Source organism: Alosa alosa, chromosome 2 (assembly GCF_017589495.1).
Source record: "Alosa alosa isolate M-15738 ecotype Scorff River chromosome 2, AALO_Geno_1.1, whole genome shotgun sequence".
In the NCBI taxonomy this organism is placed as follows: domain Eukaryota; kingdom Metazoa; phylum Chordata; class Actinopteri; order Clupeiformes; family Clupeidae; genus Alosa; species Alosa alosa.
The window spans coordinates 30,846,517-30,865,645 of NC_063190.1; the positions used below are offsets into that span (position 1 = coordinate 30,846,517).

Consider the following 19,129-nt stretch of genomic DNA (forward strand, 5'->3'; position numbering starts at 1 on the left):
TAAGCTACCTGTCCCCAGTTAGTGGGCATTTCGATCCTTCATCATCTTCATCATCATTTTCATGCATTTATTACTGTAACCTATTAACTGATTGATATATTTCTAATATTTTAGTCTATCTACTATCTAATTTAGTCACATTTGATCACAGATCACAGATGACATTTACAGTATTGTTAACATAGCAGTTAAACATGACTGTTTAACTCTCTGAAAGTTATTTTCTGTCCATTCCTTGGAATCATCTGGACATTCCAGAACAGGACTTGGTGTGGACATGTGAGCTGGGCTCCAGGGGGAATCAGGAACCATCGTTTTAGCATTTAGCAGTCAGGCTCACTACAGTACACGTAATGTGAGAGGTTTCTGAGGAAGCCCGTGCAGTAACCTGTCTGTATGATGTACTGGATGTACTGTAAGGTGGATGACTGCAGCTCTTAGTTATCTCCAGGCAATCCTGGCTGAATGTCAGGGGTTAATTATCTGAGTAACCGATTGTATTCACTTGTACCTGACCTCATAGCTCAAAAAACATTCATATAAAACAAAATCAGTTGCATATTACACACAGAATTAGTCTCTCTGGGAATAACAGTTGCTTGCACTACCCGCTCATCAAAAATACTTTCATTTGTATTTGTACTTTTTCTAAAAATGACGTGTCTTTTTACACTCACTTACTTTTTGTATTCATTGCTGTTACATTCCTGGGCCCACTGTCAACATTAAATTATGTGCACAATTCTTGTCTCCCATTCTAAATGCACATACAAAATTTAATTTTCATGCACCATTGTGCATATGAATGCAGTTTTCTTTTTTAAATCTCATCCAATAAATTGTATTGAATGAGAACGATGAGCAACAATAACAGCAAAATCAATATGCACAATGCATATTTTTTGATTTCGGAGCAGGATCCATCCCAGCCTTCCTACTGCCTGTGATCCCACTTCTAATCACAAAACTCACACAGCCGCTTGTTCTTTTCCCATCACTTTCATATCACAAGTTCAACCACCTGTGAAATTAATGACAGAATTGTTGTGGTTATCGGGACTCACTTAATTCCCACATGCCTACATATAGCTTGCCTGTGCATGCAGGTGTTCAAAAACAGGGTGGAAGAGTAAAAAGCTAAGGAAGTGACTAAAGCAACATGATGGAATGAAAATGAAGGAAGGTGAGACGTGTCGTACAAGTAAGAAAGGAAGACAGGGAAGGACAGAGAGAGAGAGCAAGAGAGAGAAAAGGGAAGAAAAGGATGGATAATGACGCAATATGGATCTACCAACACCACAATCATGAGTACCATATTGTTTTTATACAACAGTTCCACTTACATCTAATGACGCTTAAATACATCAAATTGTCTTTTCTATTGTTCATATTGATTTTTGTTCATTCTTCATGTGCCCCTTAAAAAAAGTTCCAATCTACTTTTGGCATCTACTGTTGCCAAGCAACAGAAAATGTTACTCTGCAGCCTAGTTGAGAGCAAAAGGCTCCATCCATGTGCACAATAATTTGTATGACCGCCTGCTAATCTGAATATATAGCATACTCCATTTCTCATTCAATAATGAAATTCCTGCTCTCTTAAGAGTTTGAATAAATAGAATGTTTGCTGAAGAGTGCTGTATAGTGTTGTCCTCTCATCCAATCAGAGATGAATAAATAGTTTGACTGGACCTAACTGTTGTATAAGGCACTAGACTCTAACGGATAATATGGTAGTGGAAAAGGACGCTGAAGAGGATGGCTGCTGGATCAAAATGATTTAGCAATGTTAAAAAATGATCAACACATCTAATGACTTGTTAAAAACAAGTCATTAGACAAAACAAATACTAGAATAACAGGAGCTACAGCATTTAGTGTGCGGACCTATCCATTTTTCAACATTGCTAGGATTGCAAGGTTAAAGTATTTGTCCCACTTTGAGACCAGCTGTAAAAAGCAACAGAAATAAACAGACAGATAGAGGCAGAGAAAGAAAGAAATAGAGAGAAAGCAAAAGAGAGACGAGGGAGGTGTACTGAGCTCACCTTGCCTGACGTACTCCTCCCTCTCGTGGTGCACAAGCTCGGCGACGCAGCCCCCGTAACGCACGCGGCTCTCGTGCTCGTAGGCCTTGAGCGTGCCGCTGGCGCTGTAGGCCTTCTGGGCGACCGCCACGCAGCACTCGTCCGTGTCCAGGGCCGACGTGGCCGTGGCATAGCGGAGGTCCCTGCGGAAGCTTCCGCGGCCGAGCGAGCGCTGCCGCCTGTCCCTCATGTCCATCACAGCGGCCAGGCCAGGCCTCACACGCGCGACGTCTTCTCCTGCCCCCAGGCACCGCCACAACTCACAGCCTCAACCTGTGGGAACACAACAGCCATGGGAGCATCACTGCATTTCAGTTCTCTTGTACACATGGTCATGGGGCTCACTTTAACTTGTGGAAGACTTTTCAGTTAATAAAGCAGTGGTAAACATACACACATGCATTCACTCTATTTTACATGTTGCTAGGGTGAGAAATCAATCAAAGGTGTGAGTGTGTGTGTGTGTGTGTGTGTGTGTGTGTGTGTGTGTGTGTGTGTGTGTGTGTGTGTGTGTGTGTGAGAGAGAGAGACAGAGAGAGAGGGAGAGTGAGAGAAGGAGAGAGAGAAGGAGAGTTTGAGATTGAACTCTCTTACTATTTGGCTGAAATACTAAAACACTTTCAAAAGACTCACTTTGTTTGTGAACACCATCATATATTTGGATCAATAGCAAAGCATATCAAGCCAAAAGTTCTCCAGCTCTACAGAAAACCATCCTCTATCCTGAAGAAGTCATTGGAGACACAAAAAATAAGAGAGTTTCCAAAGGCTTATTGTTACTGAAAAAAACTACAAATCCCATGGCTCCCATGCCTACAAAGGGGCCAAGGGATTTGAGACACAGAGACAAAGAAAGAAGATGGACTAAAAGACAGACAAAGAGACAGAGATGAAGATAGATGAATAAGGAAAGAAAAAATAGAGAGAGTGAGAGAAGATAGTCCTTTGAAGCAGACTTTGAGGGAGGTAGCCAGGCCCTCTTTCTGACACCCTCCTACTCTGCATCTGTTTGGGAAGCGGCTCTCAGTTTAGCAGGCCAACTCTGAAGCAATGAGTCACAGATAAACATTCATAACACCCCTCAGGACATCACACATGTAACACACAAATATACTGCCTCAGTCTATGGTCCACATAGAGTCATTCCACATTATATAATTGCTTAATGTAAGAACCTGAGGCAAGATTACTTTATCCAAGGAAAAAAAGTAGTGACCGATCCAAAATAAATAGAACAGCTGGATAGAGGTGCTTCTCTATCCAGCTGTTCTATTTATTTTGGATCGGTCACTACTCATGCTTGCCTGTCCCACTACCTGGGACAGGCAAGCATGAGTGGATGGGTGAGTTTACTGCGTTTATTTGATCCACATTTGGGCCCATTACCCGTTTTCAACAGGAAAAAGATGGGATGGGTAGGAACCTGAAGTTTAGCCAGACTGACAAACTCGATACAGTAGAGTTAAGGTGTAGGCAGACCTGTTCACAATAACACAGCCCAAAGCCTATGTATACTGTAGCTCAAAGATAAACCAATACTCACTATAAAACTCATGGATAGGTATTAGTCAGAAGAAGTACACAGTTGTAGTTGATGTACTATTAATTCAGTGTTATGATCAACATTTGCTTCTATTTGATAGACTATACACTTATATACTGCCTGCCACTTAGCAATATAATTTTTCAAACTGTTAAATCCTTTCATGCATTTCTTGTACAAATGGTTATTGAAATGAACAGCTCCCAATACATCTGGAGATAAAGAGACACAGGGCTTGAGGACACAGATGAGGAATCCATTGGGGGGATGTTGGCATGGATCCTAGCTGTTTCTATTATTTTATGAGACATCTTTGTCAACACTCAGGGCCAGATGTATGTGCATTTGCGAACGTAGCCTCATGGACAAACCGCAGATTGGCGGCTTTCGATTTAAATTTATGAATCGTTCAATCCTTAGTGTGTAAACTGCTCTTTTTCTGCCTTTCTCGCCCATAAACGCAATTCTTAACGCCCACAACTGAATGGCAGCCTTACATACAAGCACCGTTGAATGAAGTTAACTGATGACAACATTAAAAAGAATCAAACGCTTTAGCGATCATGAAATAATACCATACATGATAAGATGTAAACAAGCAGGGAGATAATAAAGATCAGTAGTTCTACTCAGGGTCGGACTGGGAACAAAATTCGGCCCTGGCAATTTTCTCCTGGACCAGCCCACCACTGGACCGAAGACCCCCCCCCACACACACACACACACAAGCCCACCAAGACTGAAGTATAAGTATAACAGCGTTTTTCATCTCAAAAGAGGTTATTTTAGTGTTTTGTCACTTCTTGTGACCAATATTAATATAACAGCGTTTTTTTCCATTTTATACACTATGCAAACATACAGGGCTCTATTATTCTTTTATACCTTTCTATGCATGAATAGCTGCTGAGAAAAAACACCAAAGTGAAATCCTCAACATGTCTGCAGATTAACAGGAAAGCGGCGTTATGGAGATACAGCAGGGTGCGAGGACGGAAGCCATGTTACGGATTTCAGTTACATTTCAAGACAAAAGGGCTCAACAAGCAGACAGGGGCCTCTTCCGTCACCGGGAGAAAACAAAAATCAGGCTCTTTTGGACTCGCCACAGCGGTGGCAATCCTCGCGCTCCATTAAAACTAATCCCCCAAATCCACACTGGGCAGAGCGCTCGCTGCCTTAATCTGCCTGAAAACAAAAGGATTTGGGGTGACACCGACTGACTTTGCCACCACGGTGCTGGCGGGCTGTAAGGATGGCATAGTTGGCACAGTGCGGACACCTGTAGACCCTGATGAGCCTATTAGAGAGTGTTTAGTACAGGGCAACGCTGTTTTGTAGAGCAGCCAAAAGAAGCCAGTGCTACGCAATATAACAGAAAGTCATTCAAAGCTATATTCAAAATATACAAGACCAGCTTTGCATGACTGGAATGGCTCCAGTATGGCCACCATCATCAAAAGGCTGAAGTAGCACACATATGACAACGACATGTGATTCATCACGTGTGCTGAAATCCGACTGCCCGTGCCAGGACACACAATTTACATCACTGTCTCCAAGCATGAAATTAAATAGATAAAAACCAAGGTGCAGAATAAGGCTCGTTTTTCACCAAAGCAGAGGGAGCTGCAAAATCACACTTAGGGCCCTCATTTGAATGACTGCCAAAGTGTCTTACATCTAATGCCTTCACACAGTTTTTGAATTCTTTTATACATTTATACGTTTATTTGCCTAGCAATGATTGTGATGTTTGGACCATATGTTTGACACATTAGATTTAAGACTTTGAATGCCCTTCACTCAAGTGAGGGCTCATAATAATGGATCTTATAATGGTTATTATTAGGGCTGTCAATCGATTAAATTAATCAAATGAATTACATACTCTGTGATTAATTAATCTAAATTAATCGCATATATAATTTTTGCTGTGAAAGTATTTTACATTTTTAAATTCAAATAAATCATTGAATAATCAGCAATAGTGACATTAAAGTTCAAAAACTCTTTTATTATTATTTTAATAATGGCCATAATAATTTATGATATGACCTAATATGCTGAGGAAATAAATTCAAAAGTGCTTCGGGAAGAAGTTGTTTTTCACATACAAGGTATTTCAGGCCACAGATATAACCTAGGGGACGCAATGAAAATAAATTAACACTTCCCTCAATGTCAACACTATTTCTTTGCATTGATGTGCGACTTTAGAGTTGATGAACTCCGTTAATATGCAAATTCCTTGCTGCAGACATTGCACAGGACTTTATTTTAATCAACACTTTATTTTTTATCAACACCATCAGGCTGTTGTTTAAAAGTAAATGTTCCAATCAATGATCTAGTCAGCACATTTTCCTCTCTCTCCTTCATTTTACAGTCTAATGGTTACTGACTACAGTCAAAGGGGGTCAAAGGTCATACGGAATCGATTAATCTGCGTTATTTTTTCTAATCAGTTATTTTTTCTCAAATTAATTAATCGAAATGAATCAGTTATTTTGACAGCCCTAGTTCTTATATATGTAGTTTATGCCATATGTTTCATAGAATTGGAATTAAAGTTAAGTAGATCTGCATTCTGCCGTACGCGCCTAAGTCGGCCATTTCTATCTGTATGTCTCTGTGTTCTTAGAGATAATGAGAAAGGGCTGTTTCAGGAACTGTGTGTGCTTGAGTTTCACATTCTCTTTGAAAGAGCAACAGAATTCATCAGTTTCACCCTCCTCAAAAGGAATGAGACAATACGTTGACCACACACAAAGGGAGATGATGGAAACTAATGTAAAGAAATGTAGCGACCTTACAAGAGTTGAACATGAATCACTGGTTCATGGCTAGCTGAGGTAAGGCTGCTTTAACTTTGATTTGTTTGACGGACTCAAAACCCGCACAGAAACAATGCTGCCCAACCGAGGAGCCAGAATTACAAAGACGCCTTTCAAACCTATTGCTAGCCTGGGTACTGTGGAGATGGAAACACACAGGCTATTCTCTCAATTATCAAACACAAATGGCAAAATGTTAGCACGATGAATAGTGGCGGCCGTACAGTGGGGAGGGGTATTCATCGCTTCATGCACCCTCAATGTTCCTACATTACAAAGACTAAAGGAGCACAAAGCCAACTAGATGTAAAGGCAGACCTGCCAACTGCTTCACTGAATAGCACATTATTGAACTGTACAGTACACATTTCTTTAGGTGGAGAGCCGAGTTTCTCTATATAATTCAGCTCGCAGTTGCAATGTGCAATGAAAACAACTTTGTGCAGCTTTGCATACAAGTTTTAAATGCTCTTCATGCTCACCAACAAATTAAAATCTAAAATGTCTAAAAAGAAAATGTCTAAAAATGTTAAAAGAACGACACCTTTTTCTATCTAACCTTGATTCTAGTACTAGAATTATGGCCCAGAGACAGCAGGTAATCGCTGTGGGTGGGTTGAATGATGTGTGACCACCTCTTTCCCAATCACACCTTGACAATATAACCCCCACCCCCCTGCACTAACATCCTGCTACATGCAGAATGTCTGGTATGTGCACTAGAGCCCACCAGACTGCTTCAAAAATACAAGCTGCTAGGCAGCACAGCAGGAGATGAGGAACCCCGTGTCATTTGTCCACATGAATTGGATCCAAGATGGCGCGCGCATACACGGGCCTCTCTCTGTCCCAACCGTACGGTGTTTTTGTTAGTTTAAAAGTGTTTGTCTGAAAGTTTTCACGTGTTCGTCTCGCCTTACTACGCCGTACTACAAATTGCAGGCAGTTTTTAATTGACATCTGCAAAAGCAAGTTTTGCAGCGTTCTGGACTTTGCAACAGAGACGCTAAAGGAACTCGGACTACTCCGGCCTGCAACAACACCGGACTGGCCCCGCTACTCCTCCCGAAAGTCGGGAAGCGTGTGCGAGGAAGCAGAAGAGGGGCAAGCTGAGGCGCCCGGGCCAGGCTAGCGGCCAGCCCAACTCGCCCAGCCATACCATCCATTCTCCTGGCAAATGTACGATCACTGGACAACAAAATGGATCACATACGACTGCTGAGATCAACGAACCGACAGTAAGTAACTGCTGTGTGCTTTCGTCTTCACTGAGACTTGGTTAAATGACAACATTCCGGACTCTGCTGTACAACTGGAGCAGCTAGCATGCTATCGAGCAGACAGGGCCATTGTAAAGGGAGGTAAATCACGAGGAGGAGGAATCTGTGTTTACATCCGTGACGAATGGTGCGGGACACTGTAGTAGTATGCAAACACTGCTCACCACTGGCAGAGTTTATGATCATAAAGTGCCGTCCTTTTTTACCTACCAAGGGAATACTGCGATTCTGCTAGTCGCGGTATACATCCACCTACCAACAACAACAGCGATAAGAACGAGACAAAGCCTACAGAGCTGGGGATGAAGCTGGCATGAGAACAGCGAGAGCCAACCTGTCCCGTGGCATCAAGGAAGCAAAAGGAATACACTCACAAGATAACCACCCACTTCAAAGACAGCAGGAACGCACAAAGCCTATGGCAGGGCATTCAGGCCCTCCCGCGGACTACAAGCCCGGCCACCTGCTGTGAGAGCAACATCCTCTGCTCAACAACCTGAACCGCTTTTTGCTGCGCTTGAGGCTCCACCAAACAGCACCTGCCCACAGAAGACCCATCCCCTCTACATGAGCAGCCCCTGTGCCTCTCTGCCCACAGCGTGAAGAGGACAATTGCTGCTATCAACACCAGAAGGCAACAGGTCAGACAACATCCCAGGTCGTGCTGAAGGACTGCGCGGGGGAGCTTAAGGATGTCTTCACAGACATCTTTAACACTTCCCTGAAGCAAGCCATCGGCCCCATCATGTTTCAAAGCTGCCACCATCATACCTGTGCCGAAGAAAACTGCTCCATCCTGCTTCAATGACTACCGCCCTGTGGCACTGACACCCATCATCATGAAGTGCTTTGAAGCGGCTTGTCATGTCACATATCAAATCCATTCTCCCCCACCCTGGACCCCTTCCAGTTTGCATACCCGAGCCAAGCGGTCTACAGAGGATGCAATCTGCTCTGCCCTCCACCCAGCCCTCACCCACCTGGAAAAAGGGGGCTCATATGTGAGATTGCTGTTTATAGACTTCAGTTCTGCATTCAACACCATAATACCACAACAACTCATCTGCAAACTTGACAAACTGGGACTCAGTACCTACCTCTGCAACTGGCTACTGGACTTCCGGATGTCAGAGGCCCCGTAGTGCACGCGGTTGGCAACAATACCTCAAGCAGCATCACACTGAGCACAGGGGCCTCCCAAGGCTGCGTGCTCAGTCCGCTGCTCTTCACCCTGCTGACGCATGACTGCACTGCAACCTACAGCAACAATCACATAGTGAAATTTGCTGACGACACCATCTCTGGTGGGTCTCATCACCAAGGGCGACGAGACTCAATACAGGCTGGAGGTCGACCATCTGACCACGTGGTGCAGGGACAACAACCTCCTGCTGAACGCCAGCAAGACCAAAGAGATTGTTGTTGACTGGAGAGGTCACACCCAACACCTGCCACTGACCATCGACGGTGCTGTGGGTGGAGAGAGCGAGCAGCACCAAATTCCTGGGGGGTGCACATCAGTGAACCTCTCCTGGACAACCAACACTGCATCACTGGCGAAGAGCTCAGCGCGCCTGTATTTCCCGGAAACTCAGGCGAGCAAGTCCACCAGCCATCATGACCACATTCTACCGAGGCACCATTGAGAGCATACTCTCCAGCTGTATCGCTGTGTGGGGCGAGAAGCTGCACTGAATACAACAGGAAAGCCCTGCGGCGCATAGTGAACACAGCTGGAAGGATTATTGGTGCTTCACTCCCCTCCCTGAAGGACATTTACACCACCCACCTCACCCAAGTATATGCGACCAAAATTGTGCAAGTGATGCAAGTCACCCGCTCACAATCTGTTTTGATCTACTGCCCTCTGGGAAGAGGTACAGAAGCCTGCGCCCCGCACTACCAGACTCACCAACAGCTTCATACACCAAGCTGTAAGGATGCTGAACTCTCCCCTCCTCTCCCCCTCCACCCTCAGCTACATAACATCCTGGACATTGGACCCACAATGGCACCTGCACTCTCCACTTGCACACTTGTACACTTTACAACTTGTTGTTGTTGTCCTGAAAACACAACACTTCTGCTGCTCTTACATAACTTGCACCACTATGCCACTTTCTTTATTACTTAGGTCAAACAGAACTACCCAAGCCTTTTATTGGCCTGACTTTGCACTAGTATTTTTATTGACTGTCTATGCACAATTTCAACCAAATTTTGCTGCTCTTATTTTTTCATTATTATATGTGCCCTCTTATTTACTTATTTACTTACTTTTTGTTTTACTTGAATGTTATGTTTGTCTGTGGACTTAAATTGGTAAAATATGTCTTGTCTTCACCGTGGGATAGTGAGAAACGTAATTTCGATCTCTTTGTATGTCTGGAACATGTGAAGAAATTGACAATAAAGCTGACTTTGACTTTGACTTTGAATATAAACAACAAGCTGGGTCTTTAAGGTGCTGTCCGCGATTCAAATCCAATACTCTTTCTGCCAAGTTCAGTGAATTGCTCCTAACGATCCACTGGCTGTCCATTTCCATCATTCACTAGTTACATTCCGTAATTTGCAAACAGATATAATAGCACAATAGAAAAGCATGTTTGGCGAAGTCTCTGGCCAGGGTCCTGAAGTGATTTGCGGGATAGTGCAGGAGTCAACTGCGCAGGCAGGAGTCGTGCTGGATTCTGCCATACACCCCTTTATTCTTTAACTATGGAAGACGGGAGGCGTAGCGGCTGCCACACACGGCTGCGTGTATGTGTGTGTGTGTGTGTGTAATGGCTCCTACACTCAGCTGCGTGCGCTGCAGTGCTGGAGACGCATCCCGTCCACTTCACATGGGCTTACGTCATCCGTTGCCGAACTGAATTGTGGGTCCGTTGCGTCACGTTTCTCCCGTCGCTTGTGTCGAAAAGTTCAACTTTTGCTGCACCGACGGACAACAATAGAAGGCACCAGCCAATTAAATTACAGCTATACATCAAGTCATTTGCATAGCTCCCGTCGGGACCACCCACTGGCATGCGTTGACGGAACGCAACTGTGTGTGGGAGCTAGGGGTGTAACGGTTCATGTATTCGTATTGAACCGAAACGGTACGGGCGTCACGGTTCGGTGCATGAATTTACACGGAGAATACACGGTATAAAAATACATAAAACTCGTGTGCGGATTAATTAATGTCATGCGCAATTACTGTTAAGTAGCGAGAGTTACGGGAGTTCTTTAGCGACACCTAACGCTAATCTGTAGCCTCGCCTTAACTCTGAAGCTCTGATTGGCGCCTATGTTTTTTTTTGTCAGGTCGTCGGTCGATTCCGTCAGTCATTAGCAGCACTAAGGTTAGACCCACAAGAGTTAGAGGATCCGCTGGTCTCTTTAAGATCGCAAGTTTGAGAACTTCAGTTACAGTAACGTTAGTACAGGCGAAAGAGTGGTGGATAAGATGAAACTGTGTGTCGGCGTTGTTCAGCAGTTGTTGGGTATGTGAGTGGAAAAAATGCTACACATCACCCAGATGATGTAGGCTACCAATCACTGAAACGAGGGGAAAAAACTTCCCCTGCGCTTCAGCAGCCTTTGGATACACATAGGGCCAAAACCTATGGCTTAAATTAAATGATTTCGTAATGACAGAAAGCTATGTAAATCGCGTGGTAATTACCTTTATGTTGGGGTAACTTGTAACTTCTCACATGAGGAGCTGGTAGTGTTAAGTGCATAGACAGTAAAATAAAGTGACAACACTAACCAGGCTAATAAACAAACCATGCCACGTGAGTTAACGCCAAAGGGCAAAGTCAATGGATTTCTAGTTGTAGTCTGTTTATGAAATGAAAGGAGCAATTTCGTTTTTTAAAAAAGGCAAAATAGTGTGATATTTTCACAGTTAGTAGGCTAGATTATTACTTTACGTAGACCCTTCCATATACAACTAAACACATGTTGAAGGTCTTGCTTAAGTGGATTTTTTCAAAATAATTTTTCTATGTAATTTGCACTTTCAGAAATAAGAGATGCTGTAGGCCTATTTTCAGTTTTATAGCTGATTGTCTTATTTTGTTTACAAGTTACAGATGGAGTCTAGGTACTTATTGTACTGTTTAGCCTACATCTTACACACTTCAGGCTGTTGCAGATAGCTCAGGGAAGAGACTGTATGACACTAGGTGGTACAGCATGAGACATGTACAAAAAAAAAATGCTTTCTCCATTTTTGTTTTGCTTTTCCCTCCATTAAACCGAACCGTGATGTCCCAACCGAGGTATGAACCGAACCGTGACTTCTGTGTACCGTTACACCCCTAGTGGGAGCCGTAAGGGGAGGTGGTGTGTTGCGAGCGGAGTGACGCCGATGCTGCAACTTCTTCTTCAGCTGCCTTACGTCCAACACCGGCATTGAGTTGGGGTAAAAGTGATGCTCCCTTAACCTTAAAGGTGCCATGTGTAAGAATTGAGGTAAAAATATCCAAAAAAATGAGCTACACGAATCAAAAGAATGAGAAGAAATAAGGGCGATGATGTAATTAAAAGAATGACAAGGTATAGTGCTGCAGAGATATCAACCTGAATTAGCATGCTAAATTACTAGCCACAGCCCGACAGGTGTATACTCTTTGGTTCAAGTACGCCCACAAGCCGTATGAAGTTATTAGGTGTATTGCAGTTTGGCTGGCGGTTATGTTGCCCGCATACCGCCTCCCATGGCAGAAACTGGTATTATGACACCTGTCGGGCTGTGGCTAGTAATTTAGCATGCTAATACCTCAATTCTTACACATGGCACCTTTAAATACATTTTGTGATCACCACATAGATTAGATTTTGTTACTATTTCATGTAGACCCTGTTCACCCTGTACACATCTGACTTCTGCTACAACACAGAGTCATGCCACATGCAGAAGTTTTCTGATGATACTGCAATTGTGGGGTGTATCAGGGACGAGCAAGAGGAGGAGTCCAGGAGCCTGGTGGAAGACTTTGTGCAGTGGTGCAAACTCAATCACCTTCAACTCAACACTTCAAAGACCAAGGAGATGGTGGTGGATTTCCGCAGGTCTAAGCCCGCTCTGCTACCAGTCTCCATTGATGGGGTCAATGTGGAGGTGGTAAGCACCTACAAGTATCTGGGTCTCCACCTGGACAATAAACTGGACTGGTCAGCCAACACTGATGCACTCTACAAGAAAGGACAGAGCAGGCTGTACTTCCTGAGGAGGCTGCGGTCCTTCAATGTGTGCAGCAAGCTCCTCAGGATGTTCTATCAGTCTGTTGTGGCCAGCGCCCTCTTCTATGCAGTGGTATGCTGGAGAGGAAGCACAAAGAAGAAGGATGCGGGGCGACTTGACAGGCTGGTAAGGAAAGCTGGCTCTGTAGTGGGAGCTGAACTGGAGTGCATCACTTCAATATCTGACAAAAGGACCCTTAACAAACTGATCAACATCTTGGACAATAAATGTCATCCACTCTACAGCACTATCAAAAACCAAAAGAGCTTGATCAGCTGGAGACTTCGCTCACTGCCATGCACAACTGAAAGGCTGAGGAAGTCATTTGTTCCTAGGGCCATTGAACTGTTCAATGTCTCAGTAAAGGTAAGAGGCGAGATAGACTTCTCTGCTTAGTCTGTCTGCCTCTCCACCCTCTCCATGTTTGAGTACTGACTGCCCACTACTGCTTTACTACTGTTTTACTACTGTTTTACTAATGTACACAGCTTAATGTTTTCACTACTGTTTTACTGCTACACTGTTTTTCATGATATATTATCACACATGATCAATGGCTGCGGTCAGGCTTCTGCTACAATACTGAAATGAATGGCTATAACCCTTTTACCTCAACCTGTTCTTGCACTGAAATAGTTTTTTATTTTACCTTGTCTACATTATACTTTACTCTCCTATTTGTCCATATTATTTATGCTGGTCTCTAGACCTTACTCTTGCACTGCTGCACTGTTGGACTAATGTTGGACTACTTTTTGCACCTTCACCATGACACTCACTCTCTTGAGCACCTTACCAGTCCCGGCCCTGTCACTACAAGCGTCTTATGCTTGATCACCATACCAGTCCCAGCCCTGTCACTACAAGCGTCTTATGCTTGATCACCATACCAGTCCCAGCCCTGTCACTACAAGCGTCTTATGCTTGATCACCCTCAAGCACATTGGACTTTCTTAATTTAATTTATATAGTGTATTTAGTATTTAGTTTTGTTAGTTTTCTTATCTTTCTTATCTTCTACTGTCTTTATTGTACAGTGGAGTTTAGTTATATGTTGATACTTATACTTATGTTTACCATTTCTTCTGTAAGTGCATGTTGTGTGTGATGTCTGTATGCTACTGAGACCCTTGAATTTCCCCTTGGGGATCAATAAAGTATCTATCTATCTCTATCTATCTAGACATGGTCTCAAATGAGATGCCGAGACAGGATAGGGTGGTGGCACCAATCCAGGGAAAGAGGGGTGAGGGAGAACTAGGGACGCGGTCCCTGGCTAGGAAAAAACGTGGGCCCGAACACGGTTCGCGCCGGCGGAAGATGATGGGGAAAGGTAGCGATGCGGTCGCTACGTGGGGAAGGGGGAGGAGGTTGCGCAGCACCCTAAGATGGTAACGAGAAAAGTGGGGAGGGTTGATTAGCTGGAAATAAGAAAGAGGCCGCAGTAGCGGAAGGCAAGGTAGAGGGCTGCACGCGGGCTGCCATAACTTGCGGAGTTGAAAAACATGTTGCATGACCAGAGGGGGAGACGCCGGAGAAACAGAGCTCCACGCTGCGGCGCTGGTGCTGGGTTGATCGGCTATAGTAGGAGTGGAAAGATCAACTGATTGTTGGAGAAGGCGACATAGGTCTGCTTTCCTTGCGAAACGAGGGCAATCGATCCCACGCACATCCAACTCTGCTCTAATCAAAGATATGGTCCACGGACTAGCTCTCCTTCTGTCGCTGTTATTAGAAACGGGCGAGCAATTGGATGCCCGTGAAGGCGCTGGACCAAACGCGTCTTGCGAGCAGAGTGATGCCGATGCTGCAACTTCGGCAGATAGAGGTCGACTGCGAATAAATAACCTGTCTGATTGAAGGAGGCGAATAAATAACCTGTCTGATTGAAGGAGGCGTGGCAACTCTGTCATGCTCCTCCCGAACTTCCGTTTGTAAACGCCATTAGTGAACACCAGGGGGTAAGAATTTCATGGGTTAGCTTTAGCCAGTTAGCATCCGAGTTTAGTTACCACATCTTTAAAAATGGCATCTCACATATTCACTTCTGCCCACATTTTCACAATCAAGTCAATTAAGTGCCACACTACTTGTCAACACAAAAGTATGTTGTCTGTGTGGATTGGTGGATAAACCACCATCATTTTGTATGCGGATTACCATTGCAAGTTCCGGTTCCTAAGAAAAAATCCCTATGAGGGAATGAATGGGGTTTCAGGATTCATGAAAATAACAGTTAATTAATTGCTTTCCTTTCAATAAAACAAATGTGTATGTTGTCCCCATGTGAACTTAAGAGCTGTAAAATATGACTATTGCTATGCCTCCACTCCCAGCAAAAGACACCAGAGGTTTTAGAACGGAGCTTGTTTGTGAAAATGTGGGCAGAAGTGTGCACATATTGGATATATTTTTTGAAGAGCACTGAGTATATTTTGGGCTGAATTAGTTAGTCTAATCACATCAGCAATTAAAATGAATGGGGTGGTACTTGCTCATACTTTCCAGTTCTATATAATACCTCCATGGTGTGCGCTTGCTTTCCGTAAATGGGGAAAAAAGAAATAGTGGCTTGGACCAAGCCATGAACAATTCCAGCCAATGAACACATTGCCCCATTGCTTCCTTCACAGAAGGGAGGGTGGCAATTTGATTGGCTATTGAGCTCAAACATCAACAAAGTCTTGCCAGAATCGTGGACAACAACACCTTTAACACCACAAAGCTTCAGATATTAGTATCACCAAATATAAAGTCAGATAAAAAAAAAAAAATATTATACTACACAGAAATATCTCAGTACACTCAGTGAAACATACTAATGGCACAATCAACAATTATTTCCTTCAGTGGGGTGGGGTGGGAGGAGGACCTGTGTGGACAGAAAGCCGCGCTCATTGTGAATCAGTGCCGGTTTGTTCCCACTCAGCCCTGCCTGAGAGTCTGTTGAGAGGAGAATGTGTAATGAAGACAACGCAAGTGGAGGGAAGTGAGGACGATCACACCCTCTCCCTCTCTCTCGCCTGCACACGCTCACGCTCCCCACTGAAGGGCCGCTCTACAGTCCACTTCATCTTACACCACAAACACACACACACACACACTCACACACACACACACACCCCCAACACAACCCCCCACCCCTCTGAGGTTGGATAATGGGTCCCCTCTCCAAACACATTATATTCCATATGAGGCGGCCCCTTCCAGTGAGGCTAGAGTGGGTTCCACTCTCCACCGCCAAGTGCCATAAAATTAGATATTCAGCCACTACACTGTGGACTGGACCGGGCAAAAGGAGTGTCACTCTGCCGCGCACGCAATCTCCTCTTTTGTCCAGCTTACAAATGTGCACATTACGCTCCCGCTCGTTCTCTCTCGGTCTCCCGGCGACCCAACATTATGAAATTACGATGGAAAGAGGACCTCTTCTCTCGGCTGTCTCTGTGTCCCAGGCAGCACAGCCACAGACAACATGAATTACTTGCCAGTTACAAAACCATCGCTGGGACCATAGCAAGAGAGGAAAAGATAAAAAGGCAGAGAGAGAGAGAGAGAGAGAGAAGAGAGAGAGACAGAAAGTCAGAGAGCGAGGGGGGTGGTGTGGTTAGGTAACACTTTAAAACCCGAAATCGTGCAAGCAGGTAGATGGCCAACTCTTTGAGTCCTACATGGATGAAATAAAGCACTCACTGATGCCAGCACAGTATCATCCTACAGTATCTCATCTGACTCTACACTCCCAGCTGTAGTCCCTCCTTAGTAAAGGGCAACACGGTCCTGCGGAGCTGCCGGAAATGAGAGAACGTTGTAAAGTGAAACAGGACATGACTGGAGCAGCTTTGTATGACTGGATGTTTTCCAGTAAGGACATCATCAAATGGTTGAAGAGCCACCACTAACAGGGTGCTTTAGACAGAAGAGAAGTGACACATGCACAGTACCTAAAGGAGGTACTGAAACATGCCAGGATTACAAACAGAATACTTAAGAGGAGAAGAGAATAGAGTTATGCTTTTTGTACTACAATGATATCTTTGTAGCAACTTTGAGTAAATTCTTTCGCACATTAAAATGCATAATTCTGTATGTTTTATTGGTTGGTTAAATACATGTTATATATGGATGTGGAACATTTTTGGAGTCAGTTTTTGATAGATGTAATTGACACAACGTGAGGTTGTATTTATTTTCTAATCGTGCTGCAATTTCGGAGGAAGAAAATCAGGCTCATACTGACGTGTCGCAAATAAATGATGTGAAAAATTTCCATCTAAAAGGAAGAAATATGTAAGGCTGCATGAAAGCGTTTTAATGAATTGACTGAAATGGCAATCTGAAATCACAAAAAATCTACAGTCTATTCATGGCCTTATGATCCAGAAGAGCTGCTATTACTTGGCAAAGACCAAGTTGGTAGTGCACAAAGCCAGCTAGATGTGAAGAGAGCACAGTAGCGGCTTCACCGAACAGTCACTATCATTATCATGTACATTTCTTTAGTGTATTTAGAGCTGAGCCTTTAATTCATCCGCCAGAGTTTGGCTTTTGAATTTCTACCATTCTGATAAACGTGTTGTTCTGCACCCACTAAAGGTCTTTTTATCCCTCTCAACTTTACCATGTGGAGGCCCAGTATTATAAAATCATAATGAAGACATATGGTAAAAACATTCTGCTATCATTGTCAATCATATAAATTGATATAGAAATTAAACTAGGATTGTGGTGCTAATTAGAATAGAATAGAATATACTTTATTGTCATGCCTGCATGAAAATTGTCTTTGGTCTCACTGATAGGAATAGTATAAAACACATAGGAAACATAGAGTAGACACATTCATTCCATTACACACAGAGATATATCCACAGGATAAACACAGCACATCACATCCCCTCCCTCTAGCCCACACACACATGCATACACATCAGATATAAGGCAGACAGCACCAGTTCCAGTTGTAGTGCTCTTGGCTACACCTCCCTTCTGTCTGGCTTTTCCATTGTTTGTTGACCATGGAAATTGCATTTGGAATAAAAGAGTTTTTGTATATATGTTTCCTTGCCATGTGTACTCTGTAGCGCCGCCCTAGGGGGAGCAGCTCAAATTCAGAATGGAGGGCAGTGTTTCCCACAGAATTGAATTCCATTTGTGGTGGTTGGTTTGCAGAATTAACTTGAATACAACATTTTTTATCAAATTAACACAGTGTGGTTATGATGCTAACCAAATTTAAGCACAATTTAGTACAACCTGGAAAATCATTATGTGGTGGTCAGTGTTGATATTGTGGTGGGCCGCCACAAATAAGTCAATGTATGGGAAACACTGGAGGGGGTGGGTGTCATCATCTAGTATGTTCATGGCTTTTCTGTGTACTGCAGTGCTGTATAGATTATCTGGTGTTTTTTGAAGTCGCCCCATGATTTTCCCTGCCATTTTAACAATTCTGGACAGGTTGTTCTTATTGTGTACTGTAAAGTCAAGTGACCATACCAGACAGAAATGTTATAGGTAAGGATGCTCTCTACTAAACTGACATATATCCTCTTAAGAATATTACAGCTGACTCCAAATCCCTTCAATTTTCTTAATTAAAAACAGTCTTTGAACAAACTTTGAATATAATATAATATAATATAATATAACATAACATAACATAACATAATATAACTGTCAAAAACAGGGAGAAACATAGAAAAGAAGAGGAGTGAATAATCCCTGTCTGTGGTTTCTATTTCTTCATGCGTCAGTCGGTCTTATTGAGGCTCCTTGTCCAGGCTGCTGTGACAAAGGCCCGTCGGCCGCGTTCAAAAGCCTCAGCTAAGCCCTCAATGCACCAGGAGTCCTAATTATTAGGCAACAATTAGTGTGAAATCATCACAGTGTGCTACTGATGCAGAGAGGCCTGGTTCTCGGGCCCCGTCGACATAGTCAGAGAACACGCTGAGGTCAGAGGAAATGACAAAAGAGCTAATTAAAAACGCCGCTATTTTCATTTCAATCATTCCTCTTTGTTCACTCTTTGCAGCATACAGAGCAAACACAGGAACTGCTGCATAAATGTAGAGCAAACCAGTATAAGCCTTTTATCATAATCACCAACAGACATATCATTGCGCTTTGGTTACTTCACATAC

The 19,129-nt window shown here is 43.6% G+C and overlaps 1 protein-coding gene across 1 annotated transcript in view; it reads right to left on the reverse strand.

Annotated features, from left to right (window-relative positions):
• Window positions 1-19,129, reverse strand: part of tenm2b (teneurin transmembrane protein 2b) — a 185,273-nt gene that overhangs the window by 146,676 nt on the left and 19,468 nt on the right. The window contains 1 exon segment of the mRNA XM_048270364.1: window positions 2,049-2,360. Within this exon segment, the coding sequence (XP_048126321.1) occupies window positions 2,049-2,283 (235 nt within the window). The 5' untranslated portion in view covers window positions 2,284-2,360.